Source organism: Salarias fasciatus, chromosome 6 (assembly GCF_902148845.1).
Source record: "Salarias fasciatus chromosome 6, fSalaFa1.1, whole genome shotgun sequence".
Classification (NCBI taxonomy): domain Eukaryota; kingdom Metazoa; phylum Chordata; class Actinopteri; order Blenniiformes; family Blenniidae; genus Salarias; species Salarias fasciatus.
Genome location: NC_043750.1, coordinates 40083824 through 40097351, shown reverse-complemented (window position 1 = coordinate 40097351; position 13528 = coordinate 40083824). Strand labels below are relative to the sequence as shown.

The 13528-nt window shown below is 44.2% G+C and overlaps 1 protein-coding gene across 1 annotated transcript in view; it reads left to right on the top strand.

The window, feature by feature from the left end:
- LOC115389878 (FERM and PDZ domain-containing protein 1-like) overlaps positions 1 to 2320 on the top strand; it is a 21477-nt gene extending 19157 nt beyond the window's left edge. Inside the window, 1 exon segment of the mRNA XM_030093443.1 lies at positions 416 to 2320. Within this exon segment, the coding sequence (XP_029949303.1) occupies positions 416 to 2320 (1905 nt within the window).
- Positions 2321 to 13528: the final 11208 nt, after the last annotated feature.

Below are 13528 nucleotides of genomic sequence, written 5' to 3'. Positions count from 1 at the left end.
TCGCACAAACCTGAGTAATCACACTGACAAAGCACAACCACTGGAAACCAGTGAAAATGATGAGAAAACGGCGAGCGGCTCTTCTGCGACGCCCAGTGACGACGTTACAGACAGCACCAATTCAGACAATGTGTTCGATGATGACGCCGATGAAGTGACTGACTCCTTAGATTTCAGTTTGAGTGAAAACAATGACGGGACGCAAACAGCTGCAAAGCACGGCGTCAGTAAAAGTGACTCGCAGACGAGTATCAAATTGCTGCTGAACGCTGAACCTCAGAGACTTCGCTCCGTCGACTCTGATTACTCTCGAACTATAAATTCCATCACGGCAAAGCTTGGAGCCGCGACCAGCGTCACATCTCCAACTTTTAACTCAGGCGCTCGATTGAAAAGTGAGTTTGAGTTTCAAAAGGCTTCAAATCAACATGAAGATATACCCAAAAGAGAGTCCACCTCATCCAACTCTGAAATGAAGGATAGTTTGGCGAGTCCAAGCTTAGCGAAGGTGAACACATCTGCAGTCCAGGATCTCTGCAAAGAGCCTCCTTCTCCAACGCATTTCCTCTTCCAGACCTGCTCCCCGACCATCATGGGCCGATTGTCTGCTTCAACCCTCAGAGGGAAGATCCAGAAGTTGCCTCTTTATCTGTCCAGATCCCAGGAAACTGTCAACCAAGCTGGTGGTGAGAACGTGGAACAGTCTCCGTCCGAGGACAGCAGCCAGGAGAACTCAAAGATCACCATCCAGGTCACCGACGTTCACGATGTGACGCAGACCGTGGACCTGGAGAAGGGCGCCGCCGCCGAGTCTGTGGAGTCGGACGATTCAGACGCCACGGTCACGGGCTCCGAGGTGGACGGGGACTATTTTGTGGACGTCAACTCAGCTAAGTGTTTTCATTCAGCATCAGAAGTGGCAGGAGCTAGTCCTCAGGTTCCTGTCCAGACTGAACCCAAAGCCCAGTGTCACCAACCTAATTTGTACTCTGGACTTCTCAAGAGCGCTCCAGGACCGATAACTGCTCCTCCCACCTCCATCATGAGCCACTTTCAGACAGAACCATCGGGGCTAAAGACAGACACTCCTGGCCCCGTTAAGGAAGCTCCAGAACCAAACGTTGTAGTGGGAGACGCTCTGGGGAACAGAACAAGCAGTCGATGTCCGTCTGTCCCTGCTCCCATCGTGGTGACCACACAGAACCTGAACGGTCCAGGACTTCCTTTCCACAGTCAGCCCCAGAAAGCCAGAAGAACCAGCAGTGATAGGCCCTTGATGGGTCTCTGCAGGCCTCCAGAGCAGAACTCAAACTCACCAAAAGCCCTTTCCTCGGGCTGCAGAGTGTTTACCATCTGTGAGGATCTGTCCCAGAACCAGCTCCCCGGCGAGGTGGTCTCCGTCGCCCCTTTCAAGGCTGAAATCAGCTGCGGCTCTGTGCTGGCGTCCGGATGCGAGTCAGTGGTGGAGGGGATCCAGGCGCCGCTGGACGCCTGTGGCTGCCCACCGGTTTACGCCAACTGCTTCAGTTCGGGGGACGGATTCGACGACGAGCTGACGGTGTACGAGTTCTCCTGCCGCACGCAGAGCAGCGGCGTGACCCAGCCCTCCGGCGCAGGTCTTCCTCTCATGAGCTCGGCTCCGGTTCCCTCCTTCCTCTCCACCTCCTCCTCCACCCACTCTCCGTCCTTCCCTCGCTCCATCCTCTTCTCCAGCTCTACCTCTGAACTGTCCCCCCTCCTCTCCCCGCTGTCCGACTCCTCCGACTCGCACAGAGACACCATCGGTCGGCTCGGTCAGCAGCGTTACCCAGAACCCCCCGCAGGCTTTCAGATGTTGCGTGTGGACGTAGACCAGCTCCTCTCCATTCTGGAAAGCAGCAGTGTGGACCGGTCGGTGGCAGGTTACGGAGGACGCCATCCCAGAGACACGTGCCCCGCCCACTTCACAGAGAACAAGAGAGTCCTGCAGCTGGAGGCACGGCGGCTGATGTCGGGCTGCCAGAAGGTGGTGGGCGTCGGGCAGAGCCCGCAGGAGATGCTGCGCTCGCTGGCCGACAGCTTCCGGACCCTGGTGGAGCTGGCCGGCGTCTGTCTCTGGTTCTCCGGGTGCGATAGGTGCGACCGCAGGAACGCGGAGGCCGTGGCGGGCCTGGCCGACGTGGCCCGCTCATTTAGGGACTTCTGCCTGGCGGCGGAGCGGGCGAGCAGCAAACGCAGCTGCCAGGACCTTAGCACCAAGCTGCTGGCCAAGCAGTGCACGGCGCTCACCGCGTCCGTCTTCTGCCTCACCCAGCTGTTCCGCACCCTCACTGCACTATGACTGAGGAAGCGGACGCCAACGCGGTGTGGGGATCCAGGCGGTCAGCGGCGAGCCCGAGGCTGCAGGAGCTCAAGCGGCAGAATCGATCACTTTGGCTCCGGCTTGCACTGCGAGCCGACTGGAGCCCAGATCATCCAGGTGCATGTGGCAACTGACTCAACGCTTCGCACGTCCTGCAGCCCACAAACAGACCGGGGCACGGCGAAAGCTGCAGGAGCAGAATCCGCTTGAATCCCGCTGTGGAGGATCTGATGTACTTGAATGTATTCTATATAACTTCCTATGTTTATTTATTGATTGATTTAATGAGTAAGTTACTGCGGAGTGTCTGACGAATGTCGCGGAAGGAGGGATGTTGAAATGTTTACAGGCAAAGCTTTAGACACAGGAGTAGCAGTGTGTGACTGTAGTGGGCCTTTTACACACACACACACACACACACACACACACACACACACACACACACACACACACACACACACACACACTTTTGTCTTTCTATCCTCGTGGGGACCTTCCATTGACTCCCATTCATGTCTAACTCCTAACCCTTACCCTTACCCTAACCCTAACCCACACCAAAACAAAGCGTAGCCCTAAAGAAATGTTTTTGCACTTTTACTTTTTTCAGTAACAACAACATGGTCAAGAAAACGCTGTTTCCCCTCATGGGGACCCAAAAAATGTCCCCACGAGGCACATCGTGCCGGAATTTCCTATCCCCACAAGGATGGAAAAACGTGTATACACACACACACACACACACACACACACACACACACACACACACACACACACACACACACACACACACATCTCTTTCATCCATTCATAAACAAGCCTTCCATTCAACTTTTCGTCTCCTCTCATCTTCTCTACATTAACATTCTCCGGGCCGTCAGACGGAAGTTTTTCCTGAATGTTACTGTTTACAAAACCAAAAACTAGCGTGAGAAATTATTTGATGAAACTGAAGCCTGAAGCTGTTTTTTAAACTTAGTACGTGGAATGCTGATGAATGCGCATTATCTGATTTTTATGAAACAACCGTTTGGATGAGCTACAGTCTTTCACACATTCAGTTTCTTGTTGTTTTTCCACTCAAGTCTGACGTAGTCAAAGGAAAAGGCAATACATTTGCTGGCTTTTCACGCATTTCTGTGTTAATACGATTTTTCTCCACCTGAACTTTCCAGTGCATGACGATGTTGCTGTCAAGCTGTTTTCTTCATAAATGTTCTTATTTTTGTGTTTTATATTCAGAAATGTCAGCTGAGAACATTGATCTCCAACATACACAAGAAATAATCCAGATAATGTGTAATCTGACCGTGAAATATTATCCAAACAAAGTTTGTAGTATTCTGTGAAACATTTTTCCTCCAGTGACCTGAAATGAAGCCACAGAGAAAAGACATTTTACAAGAATCAGCAAAGTTTTGGTTTTTTTTGAAGAAACGCTGTCAAACAAAGAAGTTTTCTGAGAAAAGCTCTGCGAGTTTTTCCAGAAGTTCCTCTGGATCCTGACATCTTTTATTCCATCTCACATGATCACATCGTCATCTTTTATTCTCTTGCATGTAACTCCTAGGACCAATCAGTGTTTCATTATGTAGGATTAAGAATGTTCAGTTTTTGCACATATTCAAGAGCCAAATAAACAAAAGGTGACGGATGATAAAATTTCACAGACCTCGGCAGTTTCTTTTTAGAAACTTTTTTTCTATTTCTAGAGTGATGAGACTGAAAAACAAACTATGCAATCTTGCAAAGTTTATGAGGATCCCTCAAGACTTAACAAACTACAAAGTGATCTTGAGTTTTTCTGGATCTTTTAGGAAGTTTTATGCAAAAATATTTGCCACAAATTATTCCAACGCCAAAAAATACATAATTTATTTATATTTTCTGTTGTACAGGAGTTTGAAGAAATTCATAAAAAGTTTGAAAGGACTGTATTTGAATGGACAAAAAACAAAATAAGATTTGACAAACTTTCTTAGATTCTGGAGTTTTTGCAGGATCTTGTTTTGTGATCAAAGATTTCTCAGGATCCTCAGAACTTCTGCAAAAACTCAGAAAGCCCTGCGTTTTCTCACCGTCATTTGATCCCAGTGTAACTGTTTGGGCTGTAGAGTTAAAAAGGAGAATTAGCAGATGCTGAAGGTGCGATCAAGCAGCTGTCTGTGATCTTTCTGCTGTGCTGCCAACTCTCCCTGAAAGTCTTTTAAGCGTCAAACACATTGACGATTTGCACCGAGCACGTCATCAAGATGGAGACGTCACGATGTTGAAAGCAGAAAGCTTCACAGTTGGTAATGTTTGCATTAAAAGTAAAGACTGATTGGATTCCTTCATTTAAACTGAAGGAATCACACTGAAGCACAAAAGTCAAAATCGGCTTTTTAATGCATCCTCAACCTTTTCCTGGTTCTCAGAACTTTTAACCAGGTGAAGTTTGAAACTTGAAGACACTGCGTTGACTCGAAAGAAAAAAGACTCACAGGAAGCGTTACGATCGTGCCAGCAGCTCCGGCAGCGATGAGAACTATTGATCTGAACTTAATCAGGTGTAGTTTCTGATCATTTCAGTCCTGGAAATCAAGGAGAAAGCAGACCGACATAAAGCCTGCTGCAGTTTTTATTCTTAAAATGGTCTCAAGGACCATCTGACCTCTGGGTTCAGTAAAAACAAACAGACTTTCACCTGTTTCTCACACTAAGTGCATTATTCCTGCAGAATTCTCAGAGTCTTAATATCGTGATCACTCTGGGAGACGGACGCTCGTCAGCGTCGACACATCCTCCACTCAACCAACACTGATTTGCTAAAAACCTTTTTATTGTGGATAAGCAGCATTTTCACCTGGAATGTTTCTTAAAGAAAGCTTGATGCACACTGGAGCTGCATGTTCATGATCTGGAGTCATTTCACCACCTCGGTACTGGGAACACACTGTACTGAAAAGATATTTAGAATGGCAGTTTAAGCACTTTCTTTCTTCACTCGTACTGGTTTTGTTCCATTCGTTTGTATCATTTCCTGTATTTTATTCCCAGTCTGCAGCAGAGGAACTGATTTTCTTTAACTATGAACAAATGATGGGAACCTTTGTTTTTGAGTAGCCTGTGCTCACGTAGCATGCCGTTCCAAGCCATAAAATGCATTGTTTCATCAGGGATTTTATCTGTGAATGACTGAATGATGATGTCTGCTCTTGCTTTGTAATGCTCAACTCCCACCATTAAAAACAGCGTTAAGATATACACCTTTCCCAGGACTCAATTATTCCTCATTCAACGCATGTAGTAACTGTTTTTATTTTATTTTAGGATATAAAGACAGTTTTTAAAAACCACTGTATTCTTACATGTAAGAAATCCTGTATGTTTTTTTAGGAGTCGGCTTCATTTAAAAAGCCACTTCTACATATTTAGTTGTAGCTGTATTGCACTGCTGTAACCACTAGAGGGCGGAAACGTTAAAAAAAAAAACTGAATGAACCGTTCTGAGTTTAGTAGGGTGGCATTACAATATGGTTAAAATCACTTCTGTGGTTCTGGTTTTCATGGTAGAAGCAAAGAGTAACAGTTTTAAAAACATGTTTAAATGAGAACTGTAGAGATTGAAAAAGGATCTAATGAAATAAACAAAACATGCAAAGCAAGCAGACCCTCCAACAGACCATTAATCCATCTGAGGGACGCCGTTTACTGCAGTCCATCAAAGCACAAACAAGCCCTCCCTTCATTTTCACTTCTCAAGCTTCAATTAACTTTGAAAAAAAAAAAACAAGGACACAAAGGGAGAAGAAGCTCCAACCAGCTGTGTCCAGGTGGGCATCGTTGGTCATGAAGATGATGGCGTCCTCCATCCAGAGTCACACAAGTATTGAATTCTCCACAATGTGCTGAGAACAGACAGAAATGAAAACACAAGCTGTTCGGTTTCCAGCAGAATGCTCTCCTGTGAACAGTTTCACTGCTTCCAAAAACTTTCTGCAGAACCAGACTCTTCCTGAAGTTCCAGTTTGAGGTTCAGACAGAACCTGAACCGGCTTCTTCTGGACGTTTTGTTCTCATTCTAAAGAAAGTAAAATGAAATCAGATTTTCTCCGGATGAGACGTCTCAAAGGGTTCAGAAGTTCCTGAAGTGGTTAAATGAATAAAGGAATAGAAAAAGCAGTATGAGCTGATTGGTCACAAACAGAGAACAATTTGAATGTTTCTCTTTTGGATAAACTAACGTCTCTGTTCACTTTATATCCTCCAAACGAGGCATATTTTCACATCGGTGGTGTTGAATGTGTTTTATTATTAGCTCTTCGCATGTTCAGTATATTTGACCTGTAAACATTTGACCTCGTTCACCCTCAGATGTGTGAGGAAAGCAGGAGGATCCAGGAAAATATTGATCTTCTCCCCGGGAGAGCTGCTCACCTCAGGAGGAAGTCCCTGAGCAAAGTGTGTTTTCCCAGGTCGTTTCCCAGCTGCTGGTGTTCTCCCTCAGGATCAGGTGGGGAACACATCATTTCATCTTTAACTTTCTGTTGCTCCTTCTCGACATGCCGGCGGTTTAGAGTTGGCAGTGTTTCCATTGGATCTGGGTCAGGATCATGTGACCCTCATCGACTCAACAGGCAGCTTCTGAGATCAGGTTTGTTTTTTGTCGTCCTGCTGAGAGGTTGACAATCCTCCACCTCTTCTCTCCACCCGGCCGCTGCAGCCAGGTGGGATCGGTAACGCGAGGCGAGCGGGACTCATCCTTCATCCTGCTGCTCATCCACGCCACACAGTTCAGAGGTCAGAGGTCGCAGGTCAGTTCAGCAGGTCAGTGCATCACAAACCGAACCACAGCTCTGTTCTGATGGAGGTGACACAGGACTCGGGTTAGACAGAGGTAAAGACTCAATCCAGAAGTAAAGCAGGAGGTTCAGAGTTGATCCAACGGCCGCGTTCCACACGTCACCGACGCAACCAACCAGCAGTTACCAGGAAGAACCAAGGCTTTCTGTCTGAGGGTCTGATGGGTAACAAGCTGAAAACTGAATTGATTAAGGTGGCTGTGGTTCAGTAGGGAGAGCAGTCGTCTCTCAATCAAGAGGTTGTTAGTTCAATTCCAGTCTCCCATTGTCTGCATGTCGGAGTGTCCTTGGGCAAGACACTGAAGCCTGAAGCGGCTTCAGGCCGCATCCACTGGTGTGTGAATGTAATATTACAGAATAAAGCGCTTTGTAATCCATTTTAAGGCGTAATCACATGCATTTTAAAGTGTAATTACATGCGTGTGACGGTGTAATGAGCGTTTTAAACCGTAATGACATGCGTTTTAAAGTGTAATCACATCCATTTTAAAGTGTAATTACATTTACATGCGTGTGACGGTGTAATGACATGCGTTTTAACGTGTAATTACATGTGTTTTAAAGTGTAATTACACGTGTTTTAAAGTGCACAGTTTGTGGCAACAATGGATAGAGTTATTTATTGAAAAGATATTGATGAGCCCAACAACACCACCCTGGGGATTTCACTGCAAAAGGCACACTGGTTCCTTGCTCGGAAGAACGGCTTGAGACGTGGGTTGACAGGTAAAAATACAGATTTTATTAACAAGATGGTTTAAAAATAACATCCACAAGTTAAAGCTCAGTCGGGGGAAGGGAAGGTTTACTCTAGCTGAGACCTGGTGGATGGGCCCAGGCTCGTGCAGGGGAGGGACCCTCCAAAAGGAAAATAAATCAACCTGAATCACCCAACTCGTGGAACAGACACAAAAAAAAAAATACTCCCTCTACCACTCTGGTCTTTCACTTAAAAGAGCCGTTGAAACGAACAAGTCGTTCATTGAATATCACAGCTCTAGTGTGATAGAATCCAGGGAGCCAACTGTCACTGATACCTCAGCTCGGCTCTCAGTGCTGCGTAGTGTCTGCTGCTCTGCAGAAATTTGTTTTTTAATAAATCAATATTCTCGTATATTTGGTGTTTTGTCCCGATTGAAGCCACTTCTGGGCTGGTTTTGGTCTGACAACATGCTAACAGTCGGTGGTTTTAGTTAGCCTGTAATGAATACAGTGGAGACTAACATTTAGATTTCCCTAAACTGCCGTGACCCTAAAATAGCACTAGTATCTACAGTTCAAGCTGTTGTTGTATTTCATAATAAAGAATATATAGAAGCAGAGAAGTTCCAGTTAAAGAACTTTCAATTGAATTCAGCTTTATTTATGAAGTGCCAATTACAACATAGTCGTTTCTAGACACTTTTATAGAGCAAACCCAACAGATCCACATGAGCAAGCATAAGTGACTGTGGAAAGAAAAACCAGGAAGAAACCTTTGCAGAACCAGGTTCAGAGGCTGCGGCTTTCTGCGATTCCGGTTGGGGTGAGGGGACAGAAAGAGAAGGAGATAAGACAGACAGTTTCTTGTATGTACATACATTTCATGTATAAACAGAGAGAACATTGGCTACAGGAGAACAATCAGCAGTGACGCGTAGTACTAGAATGGAAATACACTGAAACGAGAGGAAGGAGCAGAATTGGGAACCGGTTCCACATGGTAGGAGCCCGGGGTTAAGTAACTTTGTTTTCCTCTTTTTCATCCTGTCCTGTAAACCGTGTATCAGGAACAACACGCCATGTTCTTCTTCCTCTTGGCTGCTGTATCAGTATCAGCGTACAAACTTCCAGAAGTCTTGGTCTCACCGCAGGTACCATCCGACACATTTATACTGCAGAGTCATGAGCACACATGGGCACGTGCACATGCACATGCACATGCACATGCAAGAGACACGTGCACCAGAGTGATGTTGTATAAATCTTCTCAGACACGTTAACTCAGCTCGCTGCCTTCCTGTTGACGTCCAAACACCAAACTGTTACTGTTTGATGGGAGTCGGTGATTTTTAACAGGAGAGACAAACGCTTTGAGTCGGATTCTGCCTGTCAGCCCGTGAAGAAATCCTGAGGGAAATGTCTCGACAAGCTGCAGTTTTGGCTTCATCATTTAGTTCCAGATCAAACCGTTCGGTGCTTTTTGAGTCTTTCTGTGGATCAGTCTGTTAAGAGTCTCAATATGTAACTCCGATAAAGATCACGCCTAATCGCATTTAGAGAGGAAACTCTGCCACAAAAAGAATAAATCAATCGCGTATCAATACCTGATACCTGCAGTCAATACCAGTTGGTCAAGCTGAGAATCGGGTATTAGAGTCTGAATCGACTGCTGCTGGATTCCTTCATCATCCTGAGAATGGTGGAAGTTGGAGTGTAGTTGAAGGAGCTCCGAGTGACGTGATGCTTCTGCTTTTTGTATGAATGCCTCTCCTTTATCCAGACAGACATTTATCAAGGCTACCAGGGATCAGATTCACACTGCTGGCTACAAACTGATGGATTTCAGCCATCAGTCTCTGGTTGGTTTACTGATCCTTGTTATGAGAGGACTAATTATTGAGAATGAAGGGACTCGTTCACGTGTTCATGTTAGCGACATGCACATTTGTGTGACTCAGATTTCAAGCAGTTCTGAAATCTCTGGTATGAACTCGAGTTTTGTAACAAATGGAAAATGTTGTCTGTTCTTGGCACGAGTCAAGTCAGAGGAAGCTGCTGCTGTTCTTAGGTTAACACTGTTCGGTTTGATCTGGTTTCAACATGCAAGAGATAAAAGTAGAGAATGGAAAAGAAAATATCAAAATAAATGAAACAAATGTAGAAAAAATGAACTTTTGCTAATCTGTATTAACATGAATAAAGAGAAGTATGAAGTAAAAGCTTATTTAGTCCTACCTATTACCATTTTTAGAACGATGTTCTCTCTTAATTTAACATCAAACCAACGACAAATTCCTCCAGCAGCTGTGGTAGTTTTTTGTTTTGTTTTGTTTTGTTTTGTTTTGTTTTGTTTTGTTTTGTTTTGTTTTGTTTTGTTTTGTTTTGTATTGTTTTGTTTTGTTTTAAAGTGCAGCATTTTCCACAAACACACAAACCATGAATTTGTTCCTTGTATCTTTTACTAGACTGAAATATGCTTGATATTTGTTTTATTTCCTCACAGTTTGTTACATAGTTTTACTAAACGTCGTTCATATGAAGGACCGTACAAGGCATAATTCATTCTGGCCCTCTCACACTCATACATTTACGTCTGACGTATATGGATTTTGTCTCCCACACACATACATTGTCGTTTTACACACATAAATTCACCTTTCACATACGTATGTTTATTTTCATTTTCACACACACACACACACACACACACACACACACACACACACACACACACACACACAATTACTTTATCCTCTCACATGCATTCTCCTAAATAAATAGAACTGCATGCATATGTACAAAGAAAATATATGTACAGTGGTATGAAAAAGTTTGGGCACCCCTGATCATTTTCAAGATTTTCCTTTATAAATCGTTGGTTGTTCAGATCAGCAATTTCAGGTAAACACGCCATAAAGCAGACAAACACAGTAATGCTTGAGAAGTGAAATAAAGTTTATAGTACGTGCAGGGAGAATATATGTATGTGCAAGGAGAATGTATGTGTGCAACAAGACAATCTATGTGTAGTAGGGTGCATCAAATTGCAATGCAAAAATGAAATCTCAACATTTCAATCTGATTAGGGTTGCATTTTGTTTGGACACATAAAAATGATTTGTGCAAAGTTTTGGGGAAATTACTTGCGATTTAGAGGTGGAACAAAGCATGTGAAAAATACCAAATGGGCGTTTTTGGTTGATTTCTTGCTTAACATGTCATGGCAATCTCAAAAACGACACGAAATCGATTTTTAGAACATTTATTTTGAATAGAACATAGAAGTCACTCTCTGAAACAACCTGTACTGCTTGTATGCTTGCTTCTAGAAATATTCTTTATAAAGCATGTATAAAAACATAAACAATACCAAGGAACCAGTTCCCCGCTCCCGCAGTCATAAAGCTGTCATTGTGTCCTTTGGCAAGACACTTCACCCACCTTGCCTAAGTATGAAAGTAACGTGAGAGTGAACGGTTGGTGGTGGGAGGGGCCAAGGGTGCAGTTTGGCAGCCTCGCTTCCATCAGTTTGCCCCAGGGCAGCTGTGGCTGCAGTAGTAGCTTACCACCACCCAGTATGGAGAGAATGGGTGAATCTGACATTGCAGTGTGAAGCACTTTGGGCTCTGTCAGTGCAGTGTAAAAAGCGCTATATAAGTGCAGTCCATTTACAGTCAAACCTGGTCGCTTTGCATGCAGTTGTGTGTCGCAGTGATACAGCAAGCACCGCAAGATCTGGCGACCACTTGGCAGCTTGGCGCCAGTAATGATGGCATCTGCACCGGGGATGCTGGCGCCCAGACCAAAAACCAGGGTGCGGCTGCTCTGGCGAGGGCTTAAGGCCATCTTGTGAGAGCTGGATCCTGTGGTGTGTGATGGTGGCGTTGAAGGAATTGACTCAGCGACTGAGCTACACAGGCAAAGCTTTATATAGCCAAACCCCCCCCCCCCCCCCCCCCCCCCCCCCCCCCTTTTTATGCAGGTGCGGGAAAATAGAATAGTTCTCGCAACACAGAGGGTAAAATGTGCAGGAATATTGGAATATACAGGTCTCCGGGCTTGAAATGTAACAATGTTGCAACAACGCACACACACACACACACACACACACACACACACACATGCTCACACACACACACACACACACACACACACACACACACACACACACTGAACAGCAGACAATGTGCGAGCAGGGCAGAGTGAAGGGACACAGTTCCTGTTAACCCCTTATGCCATAAAATCAGACGCACCGCTCCACCTCTAAATCACCTCATATCGCTTCAATAGTTTGTATGTATTGTTTTTGCATGGATGGTAACACTTTTAGCACCCAATCAAACCAATATTCTGGAAATTTGTATTTTGATGCACCCTAATGTGTAGAGAGAGAAAATATATGTGTGTGAGAGGTCCAGACTCCAGAATGAATTATGTCTTGTGCGGCCCCTCATACACTGGATAGATTCTCCCTTATTGCCAGGTAACATTCAGAAATTGTTCTGTGAAAAAAAAAAAAACACTCTTTATCCACTATTTTACGAAATGGTTTTCAACTCCACCAGTTTTGGATTGTAAAAATACTGGATTGGTTTTGGGTTTTGTGCTGTTCCTCTCTCAGCAGACTGTAGCCTTTGTTACACTGTCAGCTAAAAGCGAAGCATCCTCTTCCTCCCTCTCCTTGTTGATGGACAGTCTGGCTGTGAAATGCATGTGATATTTGAAGAGATCAGGCCATTGTGTCAGCTGAAATCAATGATATTTTCATTCATTTATTTCAGTTTTCTATCTACGTTATGCTGAAAGGTTTCAGTTGTTTATAAAGGAAATATGCCATGTGAGAGTCATTAAGGAAGGACCAGTCTCTCACAGCCCGTATAACCAGTTTATTTTACAAGTCAGGAGGAATGATGTTTTTTTTTTTTTTATTATTTGTGTACAATCTTGGTTTTTGTACATTTCATAATTTTCACTTACTTTTTGTCTCATATGTCAGTTTTCTTGTGTATGAACAATAGAAGCAAGATGCTTTGACACAAATGCAATATATTTGTTCATTTCACTACCTGAGATGGTGACTTCAAAGCAAAAAGAGCAGAAACTGGGGGGAAAAAATCCTCAGTTCAATAAAACCAGTTTAAACCTGGTGTGTTTTGAGATGGTTTCTGACCTCCAGACCAGTTCAGATCTCATCAGGTCCTGAAGCAGGAAGCAGAGCGTGTTGTGAGGTGTGACGACTGACCTCTGCTTCAGCTTACCCACACTTCGAATGGATCCTTTTCTCTGTTGAAAATTAACAGAATACAAGACAGAACTGTCATGTATTAAACACCAGGACGTTTATCTGGTGTATTTCACTGTCTGCTGGAATCTGCTCTTACATAACAATGATGGAGGGTTTTTTTTTTTTTTCTCTTAAGCATGATAAGGCTTTTTCTTTGTTTCACTTCAACGAGCCTTTTCGGATATTTGAATATTTTTGACATAGAATTTTTCATTTAGTTTAAAAAATAGTCAGATTGTGACTGAAGGGGGAAAACACATGGTGCTACAGACATGAATAAAGTCTGTCTATTAATCTATGCTATGACTCTGAGCTGAAGAGGTGAGAGCTACTGAGCGTTTTAGAGAGTTATCACCA